This window comes from Ovis aries, chromosome 3, assembly GCF_016772045.2.
Source record: "Ovis aries strain OAR_USU_Benz2616 breed Rambouillet chromosome 3, ARS-UI_Ramb_v3.0, whole genome shotgun sequence".
NCBI classification, from domain to species: Eukaryota; Metazoa; Chordata; class Mammalia; order Artiodactyla; family Bovidae; genus Ovis; species Ovis aries.
The window spans coordinates 132457249-132484639 of record NC_056056.1 but is presented as its reverse complement, the minus strand read 5'-3'; the positions used below and the strand labels follow the sequence as shown (position 1 = coordinate 132484639).

General features: G+C 51.9%; 1 protein-coding gene and 1 long non-coding RNA gene across 2 annotated transcripts in view; one reads left to right on the top strand and one right to left on the bottom strand.

Moving 5' to 3' along the window:
• The first annotated feature begins 2282 nt into the window (after positions 1–2282).
• Positions 2283–24473, top strand: HOXC5 (homeobox C5). Its single transcript, XM_004006281.6, has 2 exons — positions 2283–2810; positions 3509–24473. Exons 1-2 carry the CDS (start codon positions 2357–2359, stop codon positions 3721–3723), a joined length of 669 nt encoding a protein of 222 aa, XP_004006330.2. The 5' UTR covers positions 2283–2356; the 3' UTR covers positions 3724–24473.
• Positions 15134–27391, bottom strand: part of LOC105611012 (uncharacterized) — a 32415-nt gene continuing 20157 nt past the window's right edge. The window contains exon 3 of the long non-coding RNA XR_001039102.5: positions 15134–26265. This is a non-coding gene — a long non-coding RNA (uncharacterized LOC105611012). The remainder of the gene's footprint in view (positions 26266–27391) is intronic.

Sequence of the window (27391 nt, the reverse complement as noted above, 5' to 3'; positions counted from 1 at the left end):
TATCAGGATTTCTGTTACTTCGCTCGCCCGCCGGCCTCAGGCTGAAAGTTGGAGCAGGCTCTGAGCGCTCCCGCGTCTGCCCGCCGCCTGCGAGCCCCCAGCCCCCTGCACGCGCCTGGCCAGGCCCGGCGCCGATCCCGGCCTTGTGGTTCTCCCCGGGGTTGCACTGGGGGCTGGGAGGCCTCTCCGGGCTCCCCACGCAGAGCAACGCATTCAAACCGCAAAAAAAAAAAAAAAAAAAAAGGCCGCATAGGTTTGGTTGGGGGTAGAGTGGGACCCCGGGTTGGCCGCATTGGTCTCCGGCCCCACACAGGCCTTTCTTCCTGTCTTTGGTAGTTTGGGGTCCTCGGCTTCTGAACCCCGGACCCCCAAAGGCCAGAAAGGCCGCATCATCCAGGCCCCAGGTCGCCCCCGCCCACTCCCGGGAGTAGGGAGGGAGGCGCCGGAGCCAGCAGGGCAGCCCCCGGCCCGCGCCAGGATTCTTGCGAAACGTGGCGGAGGCGGAGAGCCGAGGGGAAAAAGCAGACCGCCGGGATCTGAGCCCTTCTGCAGGGCCTGAACGATTCAAGGACATCTCGGAAAAGAAAGCCTGGAAACTGAGCTCTCGCCTGCTCTGGGACTCCTGACGTGGCCGGGACCAAATTCCTTCTTCCTTACTTCTCCAGCCCGTCTTTTCCTTACTGTTTCTTCTCCCCTCAAACTAGGCCAGCGAGGAGCGCAGCCAGACCCTAGCCCTTCCCCAGCTCAGGCCGTCTTTCCTAAGCCCAGCCAGAGAAACCTGAGTGGATGTAGGGGGTGAGGTTTTGAGGGGGTCTCTCCCGGAGGGAAAAAAATCCGCCAGAGTTTTCCAGACCTTCCAGATCCCCGCCAGCGCCCCCTCCAGCGCCTCCACCAGCGGGGGGGCCGAAGGGGGGCTTCTCGTGGCAGGGGCGGAGATTTCCTGGGGAGAGACAGGCAGGAAAGAATAAGGCTTGGCGCTAGGGGAGGGGGTCGGAAAGGGGCCGAATGGCTGCGGAGGCCTTGGTCTCAGGCTGTGAAGGTGGCCCAGGCGCCTGCCCTGCCCACCCCCAGCCCCCTGCCCCCAGCCAGGTCCTTTGGGAGACCTCCAGATAGCTCAGAAATTGCTCTCCCTTGGACCTTCTGAACCCAGGTCCCTGGAAAGCCTGGTTCAGAGGCCTTTTCCCCAAAGGGCACAAAACAGGCTTTTTCCTTTGCCCTGCTCATATAATATTTGTGGAAGCTTGAATTTTGCTTCTCCATGCCCTCAATGAACATACATATTTCCATCCAAAATACTTGGCATGGGTACCACACGAGGGTCATACACAGGGATGTAGAGCAGTCCTCCAGTTCATTATGTCTGATTCTTTACCTACGCAGCTAGCCACTCACCCACCCACCCACATAATTGAAAATTGCCTTGATGTCACTCTGGAGTCCCTGGTGTGATGAGGAGGCCTACCTATCTTCCCCTGGCTCCTTACCTCCAGGCTCACCCCAAAGTCCCCAGCAATCTTAGTCCCAGGAGCCCTCTATCTAGCTCTGTCCACCCAGGACCACTCCTCATGGCATCCTGTCTACCTCTCCAGAGGCTGGGTTCACTTTCTCAGCCTGACAGGCACCTCTTCAGCAGTATCAGGGCTCCGGGACCTCAAAGGAAAGGACCTGGACCCTTGATTTAGAGAACCTGAGATAAGACTCCTCCAGTCTGGGCTGGGGCTCTCCTACCTCAATCCCCTTCTCAGATATTTTTGAACATTGAAACTCCCTGGGGTTGTGGAGGATGGGGCTATCCGTTATCAAAAAACGCTCTGCGCGTCCTGGTGAAGCCTTATCTCCCGTTAAAATTAAATACAATTTAAAAGGCCATTTCAGGAGTTTATTGCAGCAACACCCAGCTTCTCCTTTACAGGGTAGAAAATCCTGAGAGGCCTGAAGGCCAGCCAGCGAGCCAGGATGCAATTCCTGAAAGTAGGCACCAGGTGTCGCTGTGGGCTTGTTGTCCCGGCTACCCCCCAATTCCAAGAACCTTTTTTTTTTTCTCCCCCTTCTCTCTTTTTCTCTCTCTCACTCCCTCTCCCCCTTGGTTGGGCTTTGCCAACATATCAAGATGCGTTTCGCCGGCTTCCATCACTAACCTCCCGGAGGTCATCAAGCCAAATTTATGAGTGGCCGCTCGAGTCACGTGACTCTATTTAAGGCTCCCTTATTTGGGAAGAGCGCATAGGATAAAGAAAGAGATATCTCCACCTATAAATTGTGCACTTTGGAGAACAAAAAACCCCTCAACTTCAAAGAGTCACAAATCACCCTTAATCAAAAAGGGTGCAGAAATTTTTTTTGGGCCCTCCCCGCCATGAGCTCCTACGTAGCCAATTCATTCTATAAGCAGAGCCCCAATATCCCTGCCTATAACATGCAAACTTGTGGGAACTATGGATCGGCCTCAGAGGTGCAGGCATCCAGGTACTGCTACGGCGGATTGGACTTAAGCATCACTTTCCCACCGCCTGCGCCTTCCAACTCTCTCCACGGGGTAGACATGGCTGCCAACCCCCGGGCTCACCCCGACCGCCCCGCCTGCAGCGCCGCAGCCGCTCCGGGACACGCTCTGGGCAGAGATGAAGCGGCTCCTCTGAACCCCGGGATGTACAGTCAGAAGGCGGCTCGCCCAGCGCTGGAGGAGCGAGCTAAGAGCAGTGGGGAGATCAAAGAGGAGCAGGCGCAGACAGGGCAGCCTGCCGGACTGAGCCAGCCACCGGCCGCGCCACAGATTTACCCGTGGATGACCAAACTGCACATGAGCCACGGTAAACTTTAGGACTTCATTTTGCGCGCTCGGGTCCGCCTGGGTTTTATAGGCCATGCGGGGCAAATAAAGAAAAAAAACCTGCGGCCATAAATTTTACGATCCAGGCATCAATGGCTCGTAAAACTGTCCACTAAAAGGCTTAGAGGCTGTGTGCGCCCAAATTTACGACGACATAATTGGATCATAGGAACAAAACGTGTATAAAAGGCAATATTCAATTTTTGGGGGAGAGGGAGGGAGTTAAAAAAATAGAGGGATCTGAAGGGTGAGGAGCGCGGGGCTCCAGAGCGGGGATCCCCCCGCGGTCCCTCCTCCCTCCCCTGCGGAGCCGGCTCGGCCGCCGCTTGCGGCTCCGGAGGATTCCAGCGACTCGGGAGGGGCGGGAGGGGGGTCCCCGGTGCTCGGATCTCGAGGGTGCTTATTGTTCGGTCCGAGCCTGGGTCTCCCTCTCCCCCCACCCCCAGCCCCTCCGGCTGCTGAGTGAAGGCTGCGGCGGAAAGTTTCCTGCCTGGGCGGAGGCTCCTCTCCCGGGGCCAGGCTGGGCTGGGCCGGGCCCGCCTGCGGCCCGCCGGGCCTGTCCGGCCCCGGTCGCGTCTTCTCCCTCTGGCCGCGGGTGGGGGCCTGGGGCTGGGATGGGGACGCTGGGGTGCTGCACGCTATTCACCCCTTCCTGGCTTGGGGGGGTTTATATTCCAGAGACGGACGGCAAGCGGTCCCGAACCAGTTACACGCGCTACCAGACTCTGGAACTAGAAAAAGAATTCCACTTTAACCGCTACCTCACACGCCGCAGGCGCATAGAGATCGCCAACAACTTGTGTCTCAACGAGAGACAGATCAAGATCTGGTTCCAGAACCGCAGGATGAAGTGGAAGAAAGATTCCAAAATGAAAAGCAAAGAGGCTCTCTAGAGGCATCGGGGAGGCCCGCCGAGAGCACCCCGAGCCCGCTTCGGTCCCGCGCCTTTCCCTGTCGGTTTTTCCTCTCTAGATATCTTGGGGGCAAGAACGGGGGCTGGAGCGCCGGTTCCCCACCTCAGACAAAAGCTCTTTCCCTTGGCATTGCGCATCCCCACCGACCCCAGGTTCCCGCGGGGCTGCCCGCGCCGACCGGACTCCCCTCAGTTCTGCTCAGCACCGAGGTCCGGGGCAAGTTCCGCAGGGGACCCCCAGACGGCTGTGGCACAGGAGCTGGTGCTGAGCAAACCTGGCTTGGGCCGCCTCTCAGAATTCCTGCCCCAGCGTGGGCCGCCGGGGTTCAGGTGGGCCCTGCCGCCGCGGCAGGCCCCACGCCCGGACCTTGCGGCCTCGCCCTCTCCTTTGTTCCGGCTTAGGCGGGCCAGGCGGGCTGCCGGCTTGGTGAGAGCATGGTTGTGCTTGGCAAACCCCGGCACCATCTCGGGGTGCTTCTTTGTAGCCACTCAACTGAATGCTCATTTTTTTAATGATCTGCATATGAAAGGGGGAGATGACTGTCTGCCTAGGGCCCCCTCGGTTGCCCTATGCTCTCTAAACCTGCGCCCCCTCAACCCCAAAACCCAGAAACCTGTCCAGCCTGCGCTCTCTGCATGCCCTCTCAGGCCCCCAGCCTCAGACCGCTAGCTAGCTCAACTATTGGGGTTCCCTGCTACTAGACCCTACAAAGGTCCTAGAGGCTCCTGGCTGCCCAGTAGTCCTTGCCACGTCGGTGTCCTTCTGTCCATCGCTATTGTCCAACTATTTATTAACTCCACATCTTTCCTGAAACTATATTTTGTCATATCAAAATAAAGACAAAGAGAGAACAGGACGAAAGATACAGTGGCTCCTCTGTTTGGGGGGCATGTATTGGGAAAAGTGTCTAAATGGGCTGCGGGGTGTTGGGGGAGGCCCACAGCCTTCAAGCGGCTCCTTCAAAAGAATTTTAGGATCGTCTAGGAGCATTGAGTAGAGGCAGGTGAAACTGAGCTCCTTTCCTAACCCTAGCTCCAAGAAGAACCTCTTGGGGAAGGGGAGGGCACCCAGACCATCTCTACTGCCTTTTCCTGTGCTGTGTGTGGCTGTCCCAAGCATTCAGGCCTCTGTACCCACTCCCACCCTGACTGGGTGAATCTGAGGCCTCTAGACTGGCAGCTGCACGCATTGCATGCCAGAGCTAATCTGCAGGGACCAGGGATCCATGGCTCCGAGGTGCTCAGACTCAGGGCCCTCCTGGGCCTTCGAAGAGCTCTCTCAAGGCTAGGTGGTCCCTGAGGGACCTCGCTGGACAAAGAGGAAGGGTTGAGCTCTCAGTCTAGGGGCCTATTTGGTCTCCCAAACGATGCTCAGAAACAGTTGGTACTGTTTGGTAGAGGGGCACTGCAGGAGGAAGTGTGTGAACTTTGGGTGAGGCTGGGGGAGCAGTGGGGCAACCTGCAGTTTGTACCTGCCTGGCCGGAAATGTTCAGATTGTCTTCCCTACCTCCTAGAGCCTAGGGCTATGCAGACAATTAGCTGGGAAAAGAGCTGCGTAGACCAGTGCCTGAGTCGCGTCTGTTGGTCCGCCATCATTTATCTCAGTCTCAGAGATTTTGTGTGGAGGGGGAGGGGGAGCTAAAGAGAAGGGGGAAACGCAGAGAATTCAGGTGGTGCCTGAGGCTGGCCTAGGCCCAGAACTGCTCTGCCCCAGGCTCCTGGGATGGGATGAGGAAAGAAGTACTTTACGGGAGAAACAAATGTGGGAAGGGTCCATAAAACTTTACTGCATTTCCTCTCCTGCCTCCCACGACGGGGTAATTTCCTGGAGCCAAGCCTAGGCCCCCCGCACTGGGGGGCAGGGGCCAGTTCGGGAGCTGGGCTCGTCGGCTGTTCCAGCAGCCAAGAGGGAGAGGGAGCAGAGAGGATCTGGGGAGGGGGAAGGGGAATATTTATGATTATTAATGCTGATGCTACTTGGATTTATTATAAGGACGGACTCCTCTGCATCCTACTGCCTAAGCTGCCAGTCTGTCTTTTTTTGGAAAGATCCAAGAGCCTTGCCTCACTCTATGCCTAACACACAGGAGGTCTTACACAAGTTTCTTGAACTGCACCCCTGGCTACACCCTTCGTCTTCTCAGAGCACTCACCAGGTTAGGGCACCCGTAATGTCTCTCTTCCATTAGCTCACAGCAGTCAACCCAGCCCAGCACTAACTCATCTCTCTCAAGCCCCCTTCCTCTCAAATAAAATGTGTGATTTTCTTCAGGGAGTTATTTTAATTTTTTCTCCATGCTGAGTAAAACTATTGGGCGAGCAGTGAAGCATGGAGAAGCACTGGCGTCTCCAGTGGGTAACAGTTAACTAAGAAAGAGGCCGTGGCACCCACCAGCACCCACCCCAGCCTCCCCGACTGCCAGGGGAGAGGCTCTGTGCTTCCTCCCCATTGGCGGCGGGGGCGGGGGGGGGGGGATGCACCACCCCAGGGGGAAAACCAGGGGTGGAGGCAGTGTGACAGACCCGCTGAGCAGGGTGCACAGATGCCTTCTCCCCACAGGGTTTGGGCCTCTTTCCCTGGAGGAGCTGGAGGACTTGGGTAGACAGAGCCGTGCCAGCCCGTTTTCCACCCTCTGTCACAGTCTGCAGGCCTGCGCTCAGGCCCCAGCCTCTGCTTCAGCGGCATCAGCGACCATAACCTAGACAGAGGCCACAAGTCTACTCCCCTGCACTGGGAGTGCGTGCAGCCCAGACCCCTGCTTTCACCGTGAGCAGAGGCCTCTGCGTTGGAGTCTGGGGTGGTTCCCCTACCAGCCAGCCTCCTAGAACAATCTTCAAGTACCAGGGTTTGGCATTGCTCCTGGGGAGTTAATGGAGGGGCTTCTGGGTCTGGCCAGAGACCACGGAGCCTGCTTCTCCACTCTACCCTGGAACCCACCCCCTCTGGCAGTGAGAAATAAGGGGAAGAAACATGACTTACCTTCCCGGGGGAGTGGGAAGAGGGGTACACGGCCCACTCTGAACAATTAGAGGATAGAGGAGGAAAAAAAAAAAATAGGAAGAAAAATATCAACACGACCTTGAAGGCGACAGGTCCTTATGGAAATAAGTAAGTAAATAAATAAGGATCCACTCCTCCCCCCCTCCCCACCCTGCAAGGGGGTGTGGGGGTGGGGCAAAGGAGCAGCAAAAGGGCTTTTTAGTGTAACTGAGCATTAGAGAAATACACATGGCTTCTATGTGAATTTAGGAGTTTGAAACTTTTGGAGGTTATTTATGTGAATGGCCTGAAGGCAAGCCCGTGAGTGGCTCTTGGGGGACCACGTGATGTCATTAAACCAAGTTTTATGGTGTAGGGAGAGCTGACAAACCCACAATATATTTACATCATATATAATCTTAACTGTCCAGCCACGCAGCTGCTGGTGAGGTTTAATGCTAGGACAGAGGGCCTGGCAGTTAGAGGGGATTACGGCGCTGGGGATGATGGTGAGAGAGGTTACATCTTCGCAAATGAATCCCAGGCAAACGCTGTAAGTTAATTTTCTCTCTCTCTGACCCTTTCTCCCATTTACTTAATGCCCCCCCCCCCCCGCTCCAGCTAGGAGGCAGTTCCCACTCATTAAGGGGAGGGGAAGAAGGCCTCCCCAGGCCACGGTGGGAGAGAAAGAGAGGAAGCCGCTGGGAGATAGAAGGATGGGGGTGTTTGTCTCCCCAGACCAGCCCTCCCCACTCCCAGCCCCTTAGTTCCTCCAAATGCAAGTTAACTGGGGTAAAGAGAGACTTGGATTCTTTAGAGCTTCACTAGGTCTCCCTGACCCCCTTTCCCTTCTCAATCGGGAAGAAAGACAGCGGCAGACACAGGGATGTTTAGTGTTTGTAGGACTGTGTAAACTCTAGGCGCAAGCGCAAAGGGCCTCGGGGGCCTTTGTCCTGGGGAGGGGCCAGTTCAGCCTTGGCCAGTGGCCCAGAGTCCAGGCAGGGCCGGCAGCTGGGGAGGGGGGCAGGGAAGGAGAGTGTGAGACCACTGAGCCTGCGACCTGAAAACGGCAGAAGCATTTTAAAGGTAGAGGATGGAGCCCAGGGGGTCCCCAAACATTCTTTCTTCACCACCAGGCCTAAATGGGCAGCTGTCCCAGTCTCCACAGTCTGGGGGTCTTAGCCAGTCTGGGGCCAGTATGGTTTCATGCCTCGCTCTCCCTCTAGCTGTTGAGATCTTTCCTGGTGTTCCCAGCACTGGCCTGAGGTAAAACTAGGCCTGGGAGGCCAGGAGGCTCCTGCTGTGAGTGGAGTATAAATGGGTGTGGGAGTGGAGGCAACATCTTTATTAAGCCTGGCCAGGGAAGTCCCTCAGCTCTGAGGAGAGAGTGGCCTCTGGGGGATGGAGCCTTCAGGACCCAATATGGGTTTGCGCCCTGGGGCCAGTCTCAGGCTTGGGCTCCCTTCAAATTTCTAGGAATGTTCCTTCCTAGAGGTGTCGTCAGGCATGGAGGCACGTGTCCTCCACACCTGCGAGTGTGTACCCTACCTGACAACCTAGGAACTCAGGTTCTCTGAAGGGGCCAGGGATTCGGAAGCAGGGCCAAAAGGCGGCCCTTCGAGGGTGTAGAGTCTAAGTCTTGGGAAAGGGAAGGGGAGCGGATGGGGAGAGGGAATGAGCCTCCTGGAGGGACTGACTGCCTTGGGGGCTAGCAACTGGGTGCCTGCGGTGTGGAGAGGTGCAGTTGGGTGACTGGAAGAGCACACTGTTACTGAGCCCCTGCCGCCCAAGAGACTGAGGCAGAAGCAGGCAATCAAGCAGAGGCAGGGAGCCCAGGCAGACTCTGGAAGGGTGAAAGGGGACAGAGATCCAAAGCCACTGGGCACTGGGCGTCAGAGCTGGAGCCGCATCCCTCAGGGGACTGTCGCCTGTGTGAGGAGCACAGGCAACCTGGTGGAGAAGTCCAGAAGCCTCCCCTCTGGGTTCTCAGTCCCTCACAACCCACCTGCCCCACCAGCCTCCCACACCTTTATGTTCCGGGAAAGTGGTAGGATCCCAACGGACTCTTTCCAGTGGCCCAGTGGAGAATTAACTTTCCTGTTCTTTATGGGCCTTCCTCCCTTCTCCTCCTCCCCACTAGTCCAATTTGGAGAGTTTCTGGAAACTTTCCATTCAAGCAGCAGGGAGATGGGAGTCTCCCTTGGTCTATAACTTGACTCTTCCCCTCCCTCTGGCCTCCCTAGTACCTCAGGGAGCAAATCTAATGGTCTTCAATAAAGAATTTAAGCAGGGCCAAATTTCCACACCCAGGCAAGATTCCCCACCTTCCTCACTCCTGGGGAGATCTCAGGCCTAGTTCTGTCAGCTCTGTGTAGCGGGGTGAGCGTGTTTCTATTTTATAGACTTACATAGCATCTCTTGGAGGGTTTCTATAGCTTCCTCGTCCTCTTTTCCTGTTTCTTAGGCTCAAAAGTTCCATGTAATTATCACCGCTTAATAGATCCTCCTTCCTCTCAAATAATTTGCCAGAGCGGTTTTTTTTTTTTTTTTTTCCTTTTTCTTCTTTTGTTTTGTAGGACTAATAGAAATGGAAGTAGTAGTACAACAGGTCTTGAAATTTTTGGTTCTCCAACCCCTCCCCCACACTGGAATTTGAGGTTTCTCTAGAGTAGGGGGATGGGCAGTCCATCAGGTGCCCCAACTAACCTGGAAAGCTTTTAATATTGTTTCTAGGTCTTTAACCCTAGAAGAGGTCAAGCAACCAATCAGAAATGTGCTAAGCAGGGTCACATGGCCTCCACTAACCAATCAGCCAAAAAGGGTCTCACCCTTCCCTGCTCTCTTCTTCCTCCTGCCTCCCCACACCCTCTTTAGTTTCTGGGTCCTCCCTCTCTATGATGTGAAGGGAATAAGTGATGCTGAGAATATTCTAGCCCCTTCCCTCTGTCCCTTACCCAGCTCTCAGGAGTCCTCGGCTTTTGTCCTCTAGTTCTAACAAAGTTGTATTTCGAGGTCAATCTCAATTGTACTGGGACTGGAAGTTGTGTGGGCATCCTCTGCAGTACTCCCATGTTCTCCTGTGTGATCCTACCCAACTCCCTGAACTTTATAGATATGCCCTTTCGATTAGGCTGTACAGTGGGTGTGGATGCAAACTCCAGCCCTGAATTCAAATTCTGTGATTATTCCCTAGACACCTTGCACACCTTTTCGTTGTTTTTTTTTTTTTTTTCCTCTTCCGAGCCTTCTGAGCACAGGTGGAGTGATTAGAAGCGATCTCTTTCAATTTTCTTCCTGGAAATGCTCCAGAAGTCACTAGCTTTATCAAAGTGCCTCTGGCATGGTTGGGGAAGGCAGCAAAAGTGGAGACTTTTTGAAAGTTGTGTTTGGTACCTTTAGTTTGTTGAGTAACTTCAAGTCTGGAAAAGGGAATCAGCACAGAAAACCAGGACCCTTGCCTCACTGATCTCATATGAAACAGTTGATGGATTTAAGTCCCCTTCCTTTCCATTCTTTTTACAAGATATGCCGCTGCTGCTGCTGCTTTGTCCTGGCCAATGGCTATCAAAGGACACAGCCACTGAAGATGTAGGTTTTAGTGTTTATATTTACATGGGTCAGGTCAGAATAAGCAATGGGTGATAAACTATTTCTAAGCAAAACATCTGATGGTGTAGACAGTGTGCGTGTATGGTAGGAGTGCTTGTGTCTCCTGAACACTTGGACTGGGCCCTGAGCCAACTGACTTGCTTTTCAGGTCCAGACCCAGGCATTTCACCCCCCATCCCTCAGTCTCCAGGGCTTTGTTGCAGGGTTAGTTTTCTGATTGAGTTCCAGCACCATCCTGGGCACCCCCCCCGCCCCCCGCCCCCAACGGCACCAGCAACCTCCTCTTCTCCCTGCTGATCTCCTGCCCTTTTTGAGCTGACAGAGCAGCAGGAGTTCTGATGGGTGGTGCCCCCAGACCTCCAAGACCTCCTCTGGGGATGTCAAGGGATAGCCCAGTTTGAGCTGGGCTCTGTCAGCATCCCCATGGTAGTTTGCTTTCTAGGTGGGGCTGATTTGGGGACAATGCCACAGGCCAGGTGGGAAGGATTAGAATGAAAAGCCAGAGGGAGGGCAGCTCTTCTCAGAAACCACTGGGCCCTCACTTCCCAAGTTACCTTCAATCCTACCATTCTATTGACTTCTTTCATGAACTAGAATTAGGGCACACAAACTTATTTTTCCCTGGTAGATGGTGTAATCTTGTCTAAGACCAATCCTCACCTCTAGTGTGGATATCTCATGCTGGAGTTTCCAGATTCCATGAAAGTAAGGCAAGAAGGGGGGAAGGGCATGGCTGGCTCCTTCTAAGCAGGCACTGGGAAGAGAGCTTTTATTGCCTCAGCCCCTCCTAATATCCAGGTCAACTTTATCTGTCTCTTTTCCTCTCCCTCTCTTTGTGTAATTACTTTGGGTTGAGTTTCTCAGTGGAAACATCATTGTCCAGGCCTTGAGTTCTGTGCTTTCTTTTCCTGAAGAGACAAGCGCTATTCTGAGCCTCCTCCTCAATGGGATTGTAGACCCTGGAGCCCTTAGCTGTGGAGAAGGGGGAGAATATGGATTCAGGACCCCAAGCTAGGGCTCTTTGGCTTTCTGAGATTCAATTTGAAGAAGAGGCTAGCTGTTAGAAGCCAGGAATATCTCATCCTTTTTACTAGATATTTGTAAACCTGAATGGTGTGCCTTTTCTGATACCTCCCTTCACTGCTTTGATAGGGCCCCAGGAGCCCAAGGAGTCTGGACTGAGGAGCTGAAGTAATAGAGATCTCTTTGTCCTTGAGTCCTATAGAACTCTGGGATCCATTTTCTTCTTCCACTGCTAGGAAGATCCACTGTGTGGGGATGGGAGTGAGAAGGAGATGAAATTTAGGACTTGGGGAAGTTGGGCTGTCTAGGACCTTGTTTGGCTTCTGATGACCAGGCCTTAGAAGCTACAATGAAAGGTTGACCAGAAGGCTCTGGGTGTGCTGGGGAGCAAGTACAGGAAGGAGGCCACTTCTCTACAGCTGACTCAAACACAGAGAAAGCTCTGCCATGATGTGCAGCCCCATATTAGGGGGTGGGATGGTGGAATGTGTGGGCTTAATTCCCTGGGATCGCTTTAGTTCTGCATGTGCCACAGCTCTGACAGAGCTAGAGGAGGCTAGGTTCTGCCCGTGAAAGATTCCCATTTCTCCCAGCCCCTGGCCCAGAACATCACACCTGAACACACAAAAGTATATGTATGTGGCCAAGTATGGAATTAAAGAGGTCAGAAGCCCAGGCGGGACACAGTAAACCAGCCTTAAACTAACTTCCCTGTCCTGCCCCATTCTTCCCATCAGCCCAGCCTGAAGACCATTTGTCCTCCCCCTCCACACTCATGCCCTCAAGACCCAAGCAACTGTTGAGTTTCTTCCTTTCTGCTTCCCTGGAAAACCAAACCCTGGAGCAGCCTCCACAGAGGGTGGCAGCCAGGCTCTCGGTGATCTTTAGTGTCCTGTTGGCCTGTTGAGTTGTAGGGGGTTGGAAGGCAGTGTGGGACCATGAGGCCAGATCCTTATCTGATCAAATCCACTCTTCAGCCTCAAACTCCAAATATCTCAGGGCTGCTTCTTTGCTCATATAGTGGAGAAAATTCTTGTCTAGAAAATGCTTCTTTAAAAAGTTAATTTTCTGGCTGGAAAACCCAGTGTGTATGTGTGTGTGTGTATGTGTGTGAGTGAAGAGAGTAAGGGTCAGGTCCCTCATTTTGGATTGTGTCTCTCCCCCTCCTCTGGGTGGAGGATGGGGGCGTGGGCTGAGGCTTTATTGAGGGTGCTTTTCCTGTTGGGAGTAGTGGTGGGTCATAAAACCTGGAGGAGGTTGTTTTGATCTGGTGACTTCTCAGGAAGTAGCATTTGAGCTTTTGCTTTGTAAATCACTCTCCCCCAAACTGGCCAACTAGATTGGATTGCACTTCCCCAAGCCCACCTGGGGCCCTTCTTACTTCCCTTTCCCCAGTAAACCAAAGCAGAAAAATCAAAGGAAGTCCAGGGTCCCCCAAATCCTCTGCCTCTAATAAGAAAAGGGCTCATTGGTGATTTGACCCCTCTAAATTCAGCATGTTCTGGGTGGTATGGCCATAGTTCTCCTTAAAATTCCAGATTTAAAAATCATACTATCTTTCATTTTCTTTTGCCCATGCAGATTTTGGTTCCCCCAACCCCTCAGTTAAAAAAGAAGTAACATGGAAGGTAATCAGCTTCTGAGCCTGGTGGTAGATACCATGACTCCTGGGGCCACTACTCTCTTGTGGGGCTGCCATCTCCCTGTGATGCATTTCCTGAGCCCCAAACCCTTCTTGACAAGGTGGGACTTCGGGTGTGTAAGAGAGAGCTCATGAAGAGAGGGGATGGGACTGAGGCATCGTCTAGCATTATATGAATGGAGGAAACTCTCTGCAGTCAGTGACTGGGTTTTATGTAATTAAGATGCATGCTGGGGTGTGAGTGAAAGCCCACAGCCTCCCTACTAACTGAACGGTAGCAAAAAAAAAAAAGAAAAAAGCATTTTATCTAAATGGCTCCATTTTGTAATGTTAATGACCCTTTCCTCCTAAAGACACCCCTGCTTCTCAAGGGTCCCTCTGCCAGCTTTGGGCTAGGGAGCTAAAGGGAAAAGAAGTAAAGAGGCTTCTACCTCTGTCTCAGTTTAGGCTACAAGTTAGGATGCTTTCAGGCCCAGACATAAGGGCTCCTATCCATAGCCAGAGAAATGCCCCATATGCTGGAAATGAAGCCATAGATTATATGAATTCCTGGGCCCTCTTAGCACTTACTTGCACAGGCTCCAGTTTACGCTCTTTCATTTCCCAGAGAAGTCTGGGTTGGGGCATCCCAAACCCACAAGCATCAGAGAATCTCCCTCATTCCTAAGGCTCGATGCAAATACACTGCCTTTAAAGAGAGCTGAGCACTTCCATAGCTGTATACGGGAAAATATATTTATAGATCGCTCCGTGTATAATAGAATATATGTTTTCCATCTCTCTCTACTCCACATTTAAATGCAGATTTATAGATCTTTAGATTTATAGATCCACAGTGAACATAGCAGTCCTCTGTCGGATTTCTGTGTGCACATTACCAGTCTCTCTACAGTGCTGGATGTCTAGGCTGGGATGTATTGGTACAGCACTCCCTAAATATCTGGATGAATATTTGGTGAGCTTTTTCTTTCCCCTTGGTTGGAAAAAAACCTCTGAGTGTGTTGCTCAATCTCTATTTTGAAAAATTTATCTAGATTTATGCAAAAGCCCCAACTCATAAAATAGCTACATATTGAAGCTACATATTTGGAGATCTTTATAGTCTTTGCAGTTTTGCTGCAAACTTAAATATTTGAAAGTATATTTAGAGATGGTTCCATAATACATGTATCTATATGTAGGGGCATAGATCTCCCTCCAGAAGGATATAAACTTAATTCATCTCTCTATCTGTCAATAAAGACATCAGGTGAGTGTCTTTATTGGGGATAGGGAACAAATATCTTTCTGGCTGTTTTGCTTATTAAAGAGAGTGATTCTGTTGCTGTCTTCAAGATTCACACCAAATAGAGTCCAAAGGAGTTAGCTGCCTCCTGAAAACCTACTCCAGGGACCACAGCTCTCTCCAGGCTTTCCCTGTGACTTGAAATCCCAGCCCAGTCTCCCCAACCTGCAGGACCTCCCAGAACAGCAGCTAAGAAGGGAGAGAAAAGGAAAGAGTCCTAGGACTATGCTCCTCTTGGGTCCCAGGGTGGAGAGGTTGAGGGAGGGAAGCATGAGTCTCCCCAACACAACTGGGCCTTTGAAATTTGGGGAAAGATGTTTAAGTCTCCCATTTTTGGAGGGTGCCCAAATGGTGCCAGGGTCTCTGCCCTACCCATAAATGCCTCCTCCCCAATTGTTCTTGGTGCCCAGGGCCCAATTAAGCGGCTGCCTCACTCCCGGCAGCCGAGCTCTTATCGGCCGGGGATTGATGCCTCCGCGGCTCCTGTATATCATTTCCAAGATTTTTTCTGTCCAACTCCTCGGCTCCTTCGGCTTCCGCGGCTTTGACTAATGATTGCTACAGATGCCAACGTCTCCAGAATCCTAATAGCCAGGCAGGCGGACTCTTATTTACCCAGCAACATTGCTGCGGGGGAAGGGGGGCTGGGGGAGCAAGGATTGGGGTGTTGCAGGTTGTGGGGGACAGGGGAGAAGGTTGTGATCAATTCAAGTTTCCCTGAACTTCTTCCCCAGTGAGAAAGACATTCCCAACTCCCTCCTCTCCCTGAGGAAAAAACAGAATCATAAAATAGGGCTAATAGTAACTCATAGTTTGCCTCGTTGGAAAAGATCAAAGAATGAACAGGACATGGGAGAATAATCAGAGAAGTGTTTATTACTTGTAAATAGATGAGAGATTAAGCAGGAGACCAGCAGTTTAGGGAGGAAAAAGGAGGGTTTCTTTTCTTTTTTTGTCCGGAGGAGAGACAGGGAAAGTCAGCCACGGTGGGAGAAGGGGCTCCTTTTTAAATTTTCGCGTCTTCCCCGTCCTCTCCCCACCCCAAATCTGGTCTTCCCGTCCATGAAAATGCCTCCCCTTTTCCCCTTTCTTCGCCTCACCTTCGGTCCCTCCGGTGTAGTGATGACCCGCGTGTTGCCGACCCGGGTGCCTCCTCCCAGAGGCCGCTCGGGTGCCCGCTGGGGCTGCCGGAGTGCTGGGGCCTCTGCCTGGGGGTGGGGAGAAAATCAGACCCAACAGCCCACTGCGGGCTGGGGTCGCCGGCCCTGCGGTTCCACGCGGGCCGAGTGGCGGAAAGTTGCAGCCGAATCCGCTTCTCCGGCGCTTCTGGGCCGCCAGCCGGGCCAGGTCTTTTGGGGTAGCGGCTGGAGTTCCCCGCCGAGCCTGCAGCCTGGGCATCGCGCTTCCTCGGGTCTCCATCCTGACCTTCCCAGACATACACACTTCATGCCGGTGAAGAGACAACACAAAAAAGCCGAGCAGCCCGGCTCCGAGCCTAGGCGTGGAGTGCTCACTCCAACCCGGAATATTTTTCTATCAGAGAATAATGGAGCACAAAATAATTCAGCAGAGCGGATGGGCAGGAGCGCAGTGTGGGAGCCCCGCGCGGTGGGCCGGCTGCAGAGCGGGCCGCGCCGCCCAGCCCCGGAGGACCATTTCGTTGGAGTGTAGAGCGAGGCCGCAGCCCAGCCCCGACCCAGCCGCCCGAGGGCCAGTCTCTAAATGACGGCCCTTCAAGAGGACTCGGAAATGCAGAAAGGGAGCCGAAAAATTTAAACAGTCTGAAGGTAGAGGCGTCCCGGCGCGGCCAAAGCGAAAATCAATCACGTAATTAAAACGGGGAGAGGGCGAGGCCCGAGGTTGGGGGTCCCGGGTTCCGAGGAGGCGGCCAAGGTATGGGCCGAGGCGGGTGAGTGGCCCGGGGATGGGGCTCGCCCGCCACGGCCCGGAGCGCGAGGGGCTGCGGGGAGGTTTATCACAGATCGCTATTGATTCCCGCTCGTCTGGGGAGAGCAGGCTGTGTGTCCTCCTCCAGGCCGGATCCTGAAACCGACCGATGGGCCTTTCCTGGGCTCCCTCATTTTTTATGGGGTTGCGGCACGCAGTGAAAAACGGCTGCCCAGATCCCAGGAGTGCCCGGATCTGTCCAGGCAAGTTTGTCTGAGAGTGCAGGTGGCACCAAGACATTGCCTCCGGGTTTAAGGGGATAGAGGAAGGTGGTACCCTAGTTTCAGGCACTTACATGTTCCCCTCGTCTGGATTCCCCCAACCTGGGAAACCAGGCTTGCCTTTGGAATGACTCTTATCTAAGGAGGGAGGCTTGGAAGGGATGTGGGTAGGCTTATCAAGGGGAAACTTGGGCCTGAGCTAACTGGATCCCTTAGGGGTCCCAGGGACCCCAGAGAAGGAAGGAGAACAGTTTCTGGAGGAAGGAAAGAAGGCACACAGGGAGCTCTGTTTGTGAAGGAATGATGTTCTTGTTATTATTGAGGTTAATGATGGTAATGATTGGGTATGGCTGGGTCAGCCTCAAAGAAGAGCTCTCCACAGCCCTTTCTCACAGAGGCTTCTCTGGAGAAGTCACTAGCTCTCCAACCTAGCTGTAACTGGGGAGAATAAAATGAAGACCTTTCCTCCCTTTCCCTGCCCTTTCCTCCCCCACTCCTTAAGAACTCTAGGAAAAAAGGGGACACTTTATAAAATCTTCATCACCCACCCCATTCATTTCCCCTCTGCTCTCTCCAGGAAAACGCATCATTTGGGGGGCACTGGGCTTTTGCCAGGCACCCTTATGAAGTTCAGCAAGCAGTTACCGGGCCAAGTCCCCATTAATGAATTCTGTTTCTGACTCTGGAGGAGACCCAGGATTCTCTTGCCTGCTCCATGGAATTCTCCCTCTATTCTTGTCTCTGCCTTCCTTAGTCCAGGGTTCCTCAACCCACGAATCCCTGGAAGCTCAGAGGCCAAGAACAGATTAGAGTATCTTGAGATGCCCTCATCAACCCCAAAAGGAATCCCACCTTCCTATCAGCTTCTTAATTCTGGGAGCACCAGGTCAGCTCTCTGGAAGCTACCTTAAGCCAGCCTAATTCCTAAATCTTTCAAAACCACATTTAGAGTGCTTTAAAAGTAAAAGTCCTTTCACCCCCCTCTAACAGGAAAGTTCAAGTTAGAAATACCCAGCAGCGCAAGCTTCCTGCAGCACTGTCAGAATTTTTCAATAACAACAAAAATAAGAATTAAAGCTTTCATCAAGGAGAGAAAGGGACACCCCCACCCCAGTTTTAAAGAAGATATAATCCTGCAGCCTTGGACGAGAGTAGGGAGCAGGGGTCAGTGAGGCCAGGATGAGCAAAGAAGAGGATGGGGAACCCAACCTCTAACTAACAATTTCTCCAGCATAAAAATGAAACATCAAATTCGTTAGCCCAGGGCCTTCATTTTTCCCCTTCCACATTATAACTAGTTATTGAACTCACTGGAAGATCTAAAGGCCATTTGCGAAGAGACAAATTTCAATGGAGTTTCCCCATCAATAACCCCATGGCAGTGACCTATTGGAACAAGTCAAACACCCGAGGTGAAATGCAGGTCACTCTGTCTAACCAATATTAAAATGCGGCCACTTTTTAAAAAGCCACTTTAAATGAGATTTGAGGAAAATTGAATTCCAAGGAAGGCAAAGCAAGGAGGGGGAAATTCAAGAGAGGACCCTGTCTATGGTCTCCGAACAAACAGGAAAAATTCATCTTTAATATTTTAAAGGGGGGCAAATTAACATTCCATGATTGCTTTTTTTTTTTTGTTTTGAGACTATAAGCGATTCCAGGAGAAAAAAAAGGTTGAGTATTTTCTGGTGACACGTCTGGGTTATTAAAATCATTTTAGACCAATTCATTACTTTTACTGACAAGAGATTTAAGAAAAAAATCAATTAAGCATTTGCATATTCTTTTGCATACATTAGCCCTGCCTGCTGGCATTAGAAGGGGACAAAACACATACATATATACATATATACACACAGCGGGGGGAAATGGGAGCCTTGCTTTATTTTGGGGTTTGCAAGTTGCTTGGAGAAAAAAAAATGGAATGAATTACTTGATGGTATACCATCTAAAAGTCAAATTTATTTGAGGAAGAGGAAAGAGACGTGTTGCAATGTTTAATCTCTGAAACAACAACAAAAACCATATACGCGCGCGCACAGTCACATCCTGTCCTTCTGAGAGTGGGGAAAGGAATGACACCTCATTTTCCCTCTCTTTGCCCGCCAAATCCTGAGTTGGCTCTCACTATTTTTCTCCCTAGGAAAATCCAGGGAGTCTGAGAGGTGAGATTTTAATGCAGCAGAGAATCAGTGGAGTCGCTGAGGTCTCTCAGCCGGCAGCTTGTTACTGGGGAGGGGAGGAATATGGGTTATCCAACGGTCAGTATGGTAATGCGGGCACAATAAGGCCTCGCACACAATGGACACATATTTTTCTTCAGCGGTGTCAGAAGGGAAGCGCTTTGTACTAAAACACATTTCCGAAAGAGAAACCAGATCGAGATTTAGAAAGAATATGGAGGGGGGGGTGCGGGTAGCATTCGGAGAGTGATTGGAGGCTGGCAAAAGGTGATCAGAAAAAATTAAAAAAAAATAAAACTGGGGCTGAGAGAGGTAGAGGGCAGAGCAGGGGTTGGAGATCCCTGGGCTGAGGAGCCAGGAGGGCGAAACACAAAAGGAGATACAAGGATTCATCATGGACAAGAGCTGCTTTAGTGCCCCCCCAACCCATTAAGCTAATGCTAAGTACAGGAGTCCTCAGAAGAGATCTTATTTCTATGCTCGCAGTAATATCCAGGTGAAAATGTTTGTATGTGTGTATCTGTGTAGTGGACTCTGGCTTGCTGTTTTCTTCATGTGATAGGCGACTTTCTTGCTACTGAGATATAGGAGCCCAAAGAGAGTGTTTTTGGTAAATGATGTAGATGCATGTGGACAAATTTGGGGAAATCTCCCAGATTTCACTTTCTGGACCTGAATGTCAAATTAGCTGTGCAAACCTGGAAAGAAAACTCCGTGTATTTATGGCTGCATAAGGAGGCACTTAATACATCAATAAATATAAATAGTATGAATGCACATGGACCTGACATTCAGTTGAAGGCATCTGAACTCTTGGATCTACCTACACGCACTGGCCGAAAGTGGGTTTCGTGCTTCCCTTCCCTCGACCCACCTGCAGGAGCTCAGAATCCTGGGGAGTGGGGGTGTAAGATGGGCCATGCCTTGGAAAAGACTTCCTAGCAAGCCCAAGAGGGTGAAAAAAAGGAAGAAAAGCAAGTTGAGGCGGGGGCAGGGCTGGTAGAAGGTGACGGTGAGGGCTGGGAGGAGGGGAGCCAGGTGGAGGTGAGACTATTCCTGGCCAGCATAGGGTGGGGCAGCCTGATCCAGGTGCAGGCCTAGAAGGGAGGATGGGGGTGGGGCTGGAAGGCTTTCTCCTTCAGCAACCTTTCCCCCACCCTACCTGAGCTCTTGGAGCTCTGCCTCTCCCCAGGTTGGGGGCTGGGGCTGGGTTCAGAATTTTTATGTAGGACAGCAGTCAGCATTGGTTTCCCTTTGGCACTTCTAACTTGTAATTAACCCACCCCCCAGCACCAGTAATAAACCCCGAATCACTACCAACTAAGCAGCAGCCTTCACCTTCTCACAGTCTCAAGCTCCTCTTCCAACCAAACCAGCCAATCTTCACACGCAGAGGGTCCCGGATAAGAGTGGGCAGTTCTTTCTCAACCAACTTTGGAAATTTGAGAATCGCCTCTAAGAGGTGGTCAGCCTCCAGGGAATTCCGGTTCTCTCACCCATCTAGTGGCAGCGAGTGGGCACTGACCTCTGGGCAAGAGGTTTCCAGGGGTTCCTGAGCACTGGCTCTTGGTGAGCCTGGGTGGGGGGGGGGGGGGCTTGAACACGGCAGGAAGAAAGGTGGCCACCGGCCCAGGCAGGGGGAATCAGTCCTTTGGGGCATCTGCTGTGGCCCAGCTCTCCAGCCTCAGGGTGAGCCCTAATTTGGAAGGGAGAACCCTCTCTGGCATCCCAAAGGTGGTGAGAGACAGGTTGGGAATCTCCTGCCTTCAGCCTCCCTCTCACAACGGTTTTATTTTTTTCCCTTTCCCCTCCTCATTCCCTTAATTGCAGATGTTCTAATTAAACCCTCAAATAGTTGTTATGCCGTTTTAAAAGGTACTTATTCAAGTGTCAACCAGGCTGGGCTGGGAGGAGGCAGCGTAGGGCGGCGAATTAAAGGTAGATTGACTAATCACAGCGGCGATCATAATAATAAAATCAGAGGGGAAAAAAATCACATTACGACTTTTCGTGGAAAGGAGGGAGCAGGCAGCCAGCGGCCGCCAGCCCTGCGCCGCCGCCGACACAAAGAGTGCGGGCGATTCCGCGAGACTGATTTATGACGTTTTACAGCCCTATAAAAGCTGTAGCGACGAGGCAAGCGCTCCTACCACCGCTGGCAGATTTAGTCTAATAAATAAAACATAAACAGTTAACTTTATGTGTCACTTTTATTGTTATCAAGTAAAATATAGCCGAGCCCCGGCAAGCTATGATTTTAAACTATAATTGTTATCAAGTGCAACAAGGGGACCCAGCTCCCTCCCTGGGCTCTCCCTTCTGCCACCCCCACCAACTCTGAGTTATGGGATCAGTTAATTAGAATTGGTGGCATGACGTGGCCACCCCTAGCTGGGGGGGTGGGGAGTGTCAGAAAGCAGTTCTTCTTGCCCCCTCCCTCCTCCATGGCCCTGCCACCCCACCATCGAGGCTATTCCTGTGGGTGGGTGGCAAGAGAGAGGGGAGGGCCCAGGAATGGACTGGAGACCCCCAAGGCCCGCCCAGTCTCCCTGGCTTCGTGAGCTTACCCCTCAGCTTTTGGAAGGCAGCCTGGAGCTGACCCTTGGGGATTCGTGTTTACATGTAAACACATGTGTTACATGGATACAATCCCTGGCTGGAAGCAGACTCTACTCATGCAGGCCTTCCTCCTAGCTAGGTCTGCCCTCTGTGGGGATGGAGAAGGAAGAGCTCCCAGGGCCTTGGCTGGGCACCATCCCAGGGGACTGGCCCCTGGCAGAGTGCTCTCCTCCTTGCCCCAAGTCCTTGGGAACCGGCCTTGGAGGTAGTTGTCAGAAAGCGGCGGGCCAGGCAGAAAGGAGAGCAGAGACAACTGCCAGCACAAGAGATCCTCTGCTCTGGGCTGGGCAGGGAGGGTCAGTGGGCATTTGGGGAGGGCAAGGCTTCTGAACTATGCTTTTGCCAACCACTTCCTGTCTCTCTTCAGCGGGGGCTGAACCCCCAGACCTCCAGAAATGACGTCAGAATCATTTGCATCCCGCTGCCTCTACCTGCCTGGTCCAGCTGGGACCCTGCCTCGCCGGCCCCCTGGCCAGAGGGTTGGGTGAGTGTGTATGGAGAAGAGGGCTGGACTCTGGTCTCCTTGGATGGGGGGGGTACCACAGGCCCACCAGCTTCCTGGGCTCAGCCTGGGCCCCTCCCCATCCAACCTCCACTCCAGTCCTCATTCAACTTCCTCTTCCTGCGAAAGAGGGGCGCTGCCCCGTGACCTACACAGACTGAGGCAGAATCGCCATGAATGAGGACCTCTGGAAAAGCTCAGGAGCCGAGGCCCGAGGGGTACACTGGCGGTTCAAAGGGAGACTCTGGGAGGGGGCTGAATCACAGCCTCCCAACAGCCTCCCAATGCCCAGGCTTTGGAAAGGAGCTGGGGGCTTCCCATCTCCTTTTGCAGGGGAGCGTTGTCAGTCGGAGGGGTGTGTACTGGGGGCACCCCAGCCCCTGCCAGCTAACCCCACATCACCACCACCACCCCCCAGCACCACCACCACCACCACCACACACAAAAAAAATTGGATACATTTTGAATAAAGCGATTCGGTTCCTTATCCGGGGACTGGGTTGCTCCGTGTGATTGGCCGGCGGAGTCACATGGTGAAAGTAACTTTACAGGGTCGCTAGCTAGTAGGAGGGCTTTATGGAGCAGAAAAACGACAAAGCGAGAAAAATTATTTTCCACTCCAGAAATTAATGATCATGAGCTCGTATTTGATGGACTCTAACTACATCGATCCGAAATTTCCTCCATGCGAAGAATATTCGCAAAATAGCTACATCCCTGAACACAGTCCGGAATATTACGGCCGGACCAGGGAATCGGGATTCCAGCATCACCACCAGGAGCTGTACCCACCACCGCCTCCGCGCCCTAGCTACCCTGAGCGCCAGTATAGCTGCACCAGTCTCCAGGGGCCGGGCAATTCGCGAGGCCACGGGCCGGCCCAGGCGGGCCACCACCACCCCGAGAAATCACAGCCGCTCTGCGAGCCGGCGCCTCTCTCAGGCGCCTCCGCCTCCCCGTCCCCAGCCCCGCCAGCCTGCAGCCAGCCAGCCCCTGACCATCCCTCCAGCGCCGCCAGCAAGCAACCCATAGTCTACCCATGGATGAAAAAAATCCACGTTAGCACGGGTAGGCAACTTTGCTTTTTGCTCTCCCCCTCCCCTCTTCCCCAGCGCTCCCCACCCTCCTCGGCCCCCGCCGGCCCCGTCCTCCTTTCTCTCCTTCCCCCTCTCTCTCCAGGAGCGACTCTGGGTTAGCACAATTGAACTGGATTTACGAGCGAGAATGGGTAATTACATCCCCCATAAATTTTATGGCTTAGCTACTCTGGGCAGTCCGAGCCATGTGCTACGATCTGTTATGTATGTGTGAAAACTATGCTCGCTTTCTAAGGGCGCATAAATAATTCAGTGTCGTTACAATGAGGATTCCCCTCTTATTACACTACAAAGTCTCCAGCTCCCTTCAACTTCTTTATAACCCATTTAGCTTGATGACTTTATTTCCATCACCCCCTCCTCCTGTTCCAACAGAGCTGAGGATGGGGTGAGGGTGGGGGGCGGGGAGCCTGCTGCCTTTGAACCCCACTATTTGCTTCCCCCCCTCCCCTCAGTGAACCCCAATTATAACGGAGGGGAACCCAAGCGCTCGAGGACAGCCTACACCCGGCAGCAAGTCCTGGAATTAGAGAAAGAGTTTCATTACAATCGCTACCTGACCCGAAGAAGAAGGATCGAGATCGCCCACTCGCTGTGCCTCTCTGAGAGGCAGATCAAAATCTGGTTCCAGAACCGCCGCATGAAATGGAAGAAGGACCACCGACTCCCCAACACCAAAGTCAGGTCAGCGCCCCCGGCCGGCGCTGCGCCCAGCTCCCTCTCCGCAGCCACCCCGGGCACTTCTGAAGACCACTCCCAGAGCGCCACGCCGCCGGAGCAGCAACGGGCAGAGGACATTACCAGGTTATAAAACATAACTCACACCCTGCCCCTATCCCAGGCCCCCCATCCTCCCCTCACACACAAATTGACTCTTATTTATAGAATTTAATATATATATATATTTTGGTTCTTTTCTCTCTTCCTCCCACCTTCCCCCTTGTCAATTCCAAACAGACAAAACAGATAAACAAGCCCCCTGCCCTTCTCTCCTTTCCACTGTTAAGGACCCCTTTTAAGCATGTGATGTTGTCTTAGCATGGTACCTGCTGGTTTTTTGTTGTTTTTTTTTTTTAAGGCCATTTTGGGGGGTTATTTATTTTTTAAGGGAAAAAACTGCAAAAATTATATATTGCAAGGTGTGATGGTCTGGTTTGGGTGCATTTCAGGGGAAATGAGGAAAAGAAAAAAGGAAAGAGATTTTTAAGCCAGTACTCCTCCTCCTCCTTCCCCCCTCTTTCCTTAGGCCTTTTGCATTGAAAATGCACCAGGGGAGGTTAGTGAGGGGGAAGTCATTTTAAGGAGAACAAAGCTATGAAGTTCTTTTGTATTATTGTTGGGGGGAGCTGGGAGGATAAGGGGGAAGACAGCAGACAAAGCTAAATGCATCTGGAGAGCCTCTCAGAGCTGTTCAGTTTGAGGAGCCAAAAGGAAATAAAAATGAACTTTCAGTTCAGAGAGGCAGTCTATAGGTAGAACACCCCACCCCACCCCCCATCGTGGTTATTGTGTTTTTGGACTGAATTTACTTGATTATTGTAAAACTTGCAATAAAGAATTTTAGTGTCGATGTGAAATGCCCCGTGATCAATAATAAACCAGTGGATGTGAATTAGTTTTACGTCAGTGTCTGATGGTTTCTTTTTCTCCCCCTCCTCCTTCTGGCCTGGTAACATCCCACCTTCTCTCTAGAGTTGCTGAAGTTTACTCTAAGCAAATACACAAATCTTAACTCTCAACTCCACTTTCCCAAGGTCCTTAGAAGATCCAGCAAAAGGTTTGGGGCAGAACATGTCAGAAGAGGGGATGTGGAAGAGTAGGGTACTCCCTCCCTGAGTCTGTAGGGGCCAGACTCTCCTGGGGGTCTCACTTTTCTAGAGTTAAGCACGGTGCCTTCTTTGTCTCTTCCTGGCTCCTCTCTTCTCCCTTCCCTGTGGTGAGTAGGCCTGCCTAATTTGCAGATTAGAAGGCAAGTTTAGGGAGTGGGGACGAAGAAGAGTTTTCATCTTTGGGGAGTTCTTTGGGGATGAGGGATTAGGAAGATGCCTCTCAACCTGCCTGTTCTCATAAAAGAAGAAACATTTTGAGCTGGTGATTCTAAAGCAGCAAAGTGACCTGTCAGGATGGCTTTTCTGTTTGTTTAGACTTGGAAAGAAGGGTGAAGTGGAGGCCAGAGGCCTGGGAGGCCCTCTTGCATGGGTAGGCCTCAAAGCCTGATGCCTGGAGATAATGAAGCACTCCTATTCCCCGCTCCCCCCCAACTTTTATCATGGACCTGCTAGATGTTGAGAAAAGACACACGGAGAGGCAGGGGGATCACCTTTCTTCCTACAACCTCCCAGGTCTCCATAGGGCTTGGAGATGATTGGAGGAACAAGGCTTCCTGCTTGTAAAAAAAAATTTTTTTAATTGCTTCCTTGGGGGCTAAAACAAACAAAAAAAAAACTGATTTGGATTGCCTGAATGATTACTTTAAGTCAAGTCTCCAAAGAATTCTAGTCCTGGAGACCAGGCTCTGAGCAAGGCCTGCTCGAATTTTTGCTGTTTGTTGGGAGAAGGTGAAGAGGTAGTTGGTGAGCTTCTCCGACAGTTTATCCATATATCAGGATGGAGGGCTGTCAGCAGTAGAAGAGAGAGGGAGAAGAGATCTGGGATAAGTAGGGAAGCCATGGGTACTGCTCTCCTCTCTCCTCAAATTCTGGAGTGAAAGGCAACAGAGGAACCAAGTTATGAATATCTGTTTGATATGCTTTGGATTTATTTCCTCTTGAACCACTTGCTGGGTGTGTGTGTGTATGTGTGTGTGTGTGTGTGTGTGTGTGTGTGTGTGTGTGTGTGCTGGGGTCCTGTAGGTCTATTTTCCCCTCCCTCAATGGTGCCCTGGGGACAGCAAAACATGCTGCCTACAGTGTGAGGAAGCAGGGCCAACAATTATCTGGAGTGATTTTATGTAATCAAGTGAATTAGGGGCCAAATCTGACTGTAGCTCCCATCATCTTGATGCAATTGGCTTTGGGGCAGGAAAAGGGGATCTAGCTGCTCTTAGGAAAAGGGAAGGTGTGAGAGGGGGACCTGGAAGTCTTTCCAATCCCTTAAGGAAGTTAAGATGGAAATAGGAGGCAATGGAAATTAAGATTCATAATCTTTTCCTAACTTTGCTCACTTGGTTTCAGGGGAATGTATTCTTTCTCCTCCCTGAAGTGAAAGGGATGAACACAGGGGAGGGAAATTAAGATGAACTTGCTAAAGGTGCACACTCTTGTTCAAGAAAAGCAGTGTAAAAGGATTGGGACAGTTCTTTTATTTTTCCTTCTTTAGGAGCTTCCGTTTTAAATTCCTCTTCCTTTTAAATTTCTCTTCTCACACATCCACATGTAGTCACTCTTTGTGTATCTCTCTCTGTCCTTCTCGATCTGAAAAGCAGAAACATCAGACATCCATAGTTTGACAAATAAAACTAAACCCTCTTGTATTTGAGTTTTGGAAAAATTTGGCTTCTGGCCTTCCCTCCAGTGGGTTCCATTCTTTGCTCTTTCCCCAAAACTTTCCTTTGCCTTGGACCTGACCACCTGGAATGAGATCAGGCTCTCGGAGATGAGCGGGATGTCCAGTGTAGGGGGCCAACCTGAGCCCCTAGCTCTAGCTGCCTTGACCCACTGGATGCTGCTACAGTCTCACTGGGAAGCTGAGGGTCGGGGCTTTTATTGAAGTTGGATTGAACAGTGGGGGAAAGCCTGGGGGAGGGTGGGGAAGACGCAGCCCAGGTTCACGGGGAGGACACAGCATTTTCTCTCCCATCGCCTTTATATTCGGCAGCGCCTCTGACCTCTCCCCCACCCCCAGCTCCGACCCTCCCAAGCCAGCCCTAGCTCAGCCCCCTGTCTCCAGACAGGATGCCACAGCTTCTGTGGGGCTGGGGATTTCTTGCCCCGAGTAATGGGAGAGGCAAGGCGCGTGAATGCCTGCTAGCTTATTGTGTCTGTCTCTCCAATGGCTAAGTAAAAAGAAGACGGGGTGAAACCGGCAACACCAATCTTCCAAGGTCCTTCTCTCCAAGCACCAGGAGATCCCCACAGGTCAAAAATCCCCTTGACATGTAAGTAGTTAGCACTCATATGCTCTGGGGCCGAGGAGCACAGCAGTTTCAACTCTGTCTCTGTTTGCCATTCAATTTTTATTTCAACTCTGCGTCTTGGGGAGAGAAGGTGGGAAATCCAATCAGGAGCGGTGAACTTCTGCTTGGGGAAAAAATGGAGTATCTGAGCCAAGGAGTGTACCTGGGGAACGAGGAAACTTGTTTCCCAAAAGAGAGAAAGAGTGGAGAAAGTGAGCCTGGGGGTAGGGGCGGGGGTGGGGGAAGGACTGAGGAACTTTGCTTGTCTGAGGGCCTCTCACTGCCGCTTGTGTGAAGTTTCCTACAAAGTTTTCTCTGCAATCTATGCATTAGCTTTTTTTGAGCATAGACTTGGCCGATTGCAATCCAGGGACGCCTTCCCGCTGTTAGATGTATGTATCTGTGTGTATTTGGGGGACCGCTAA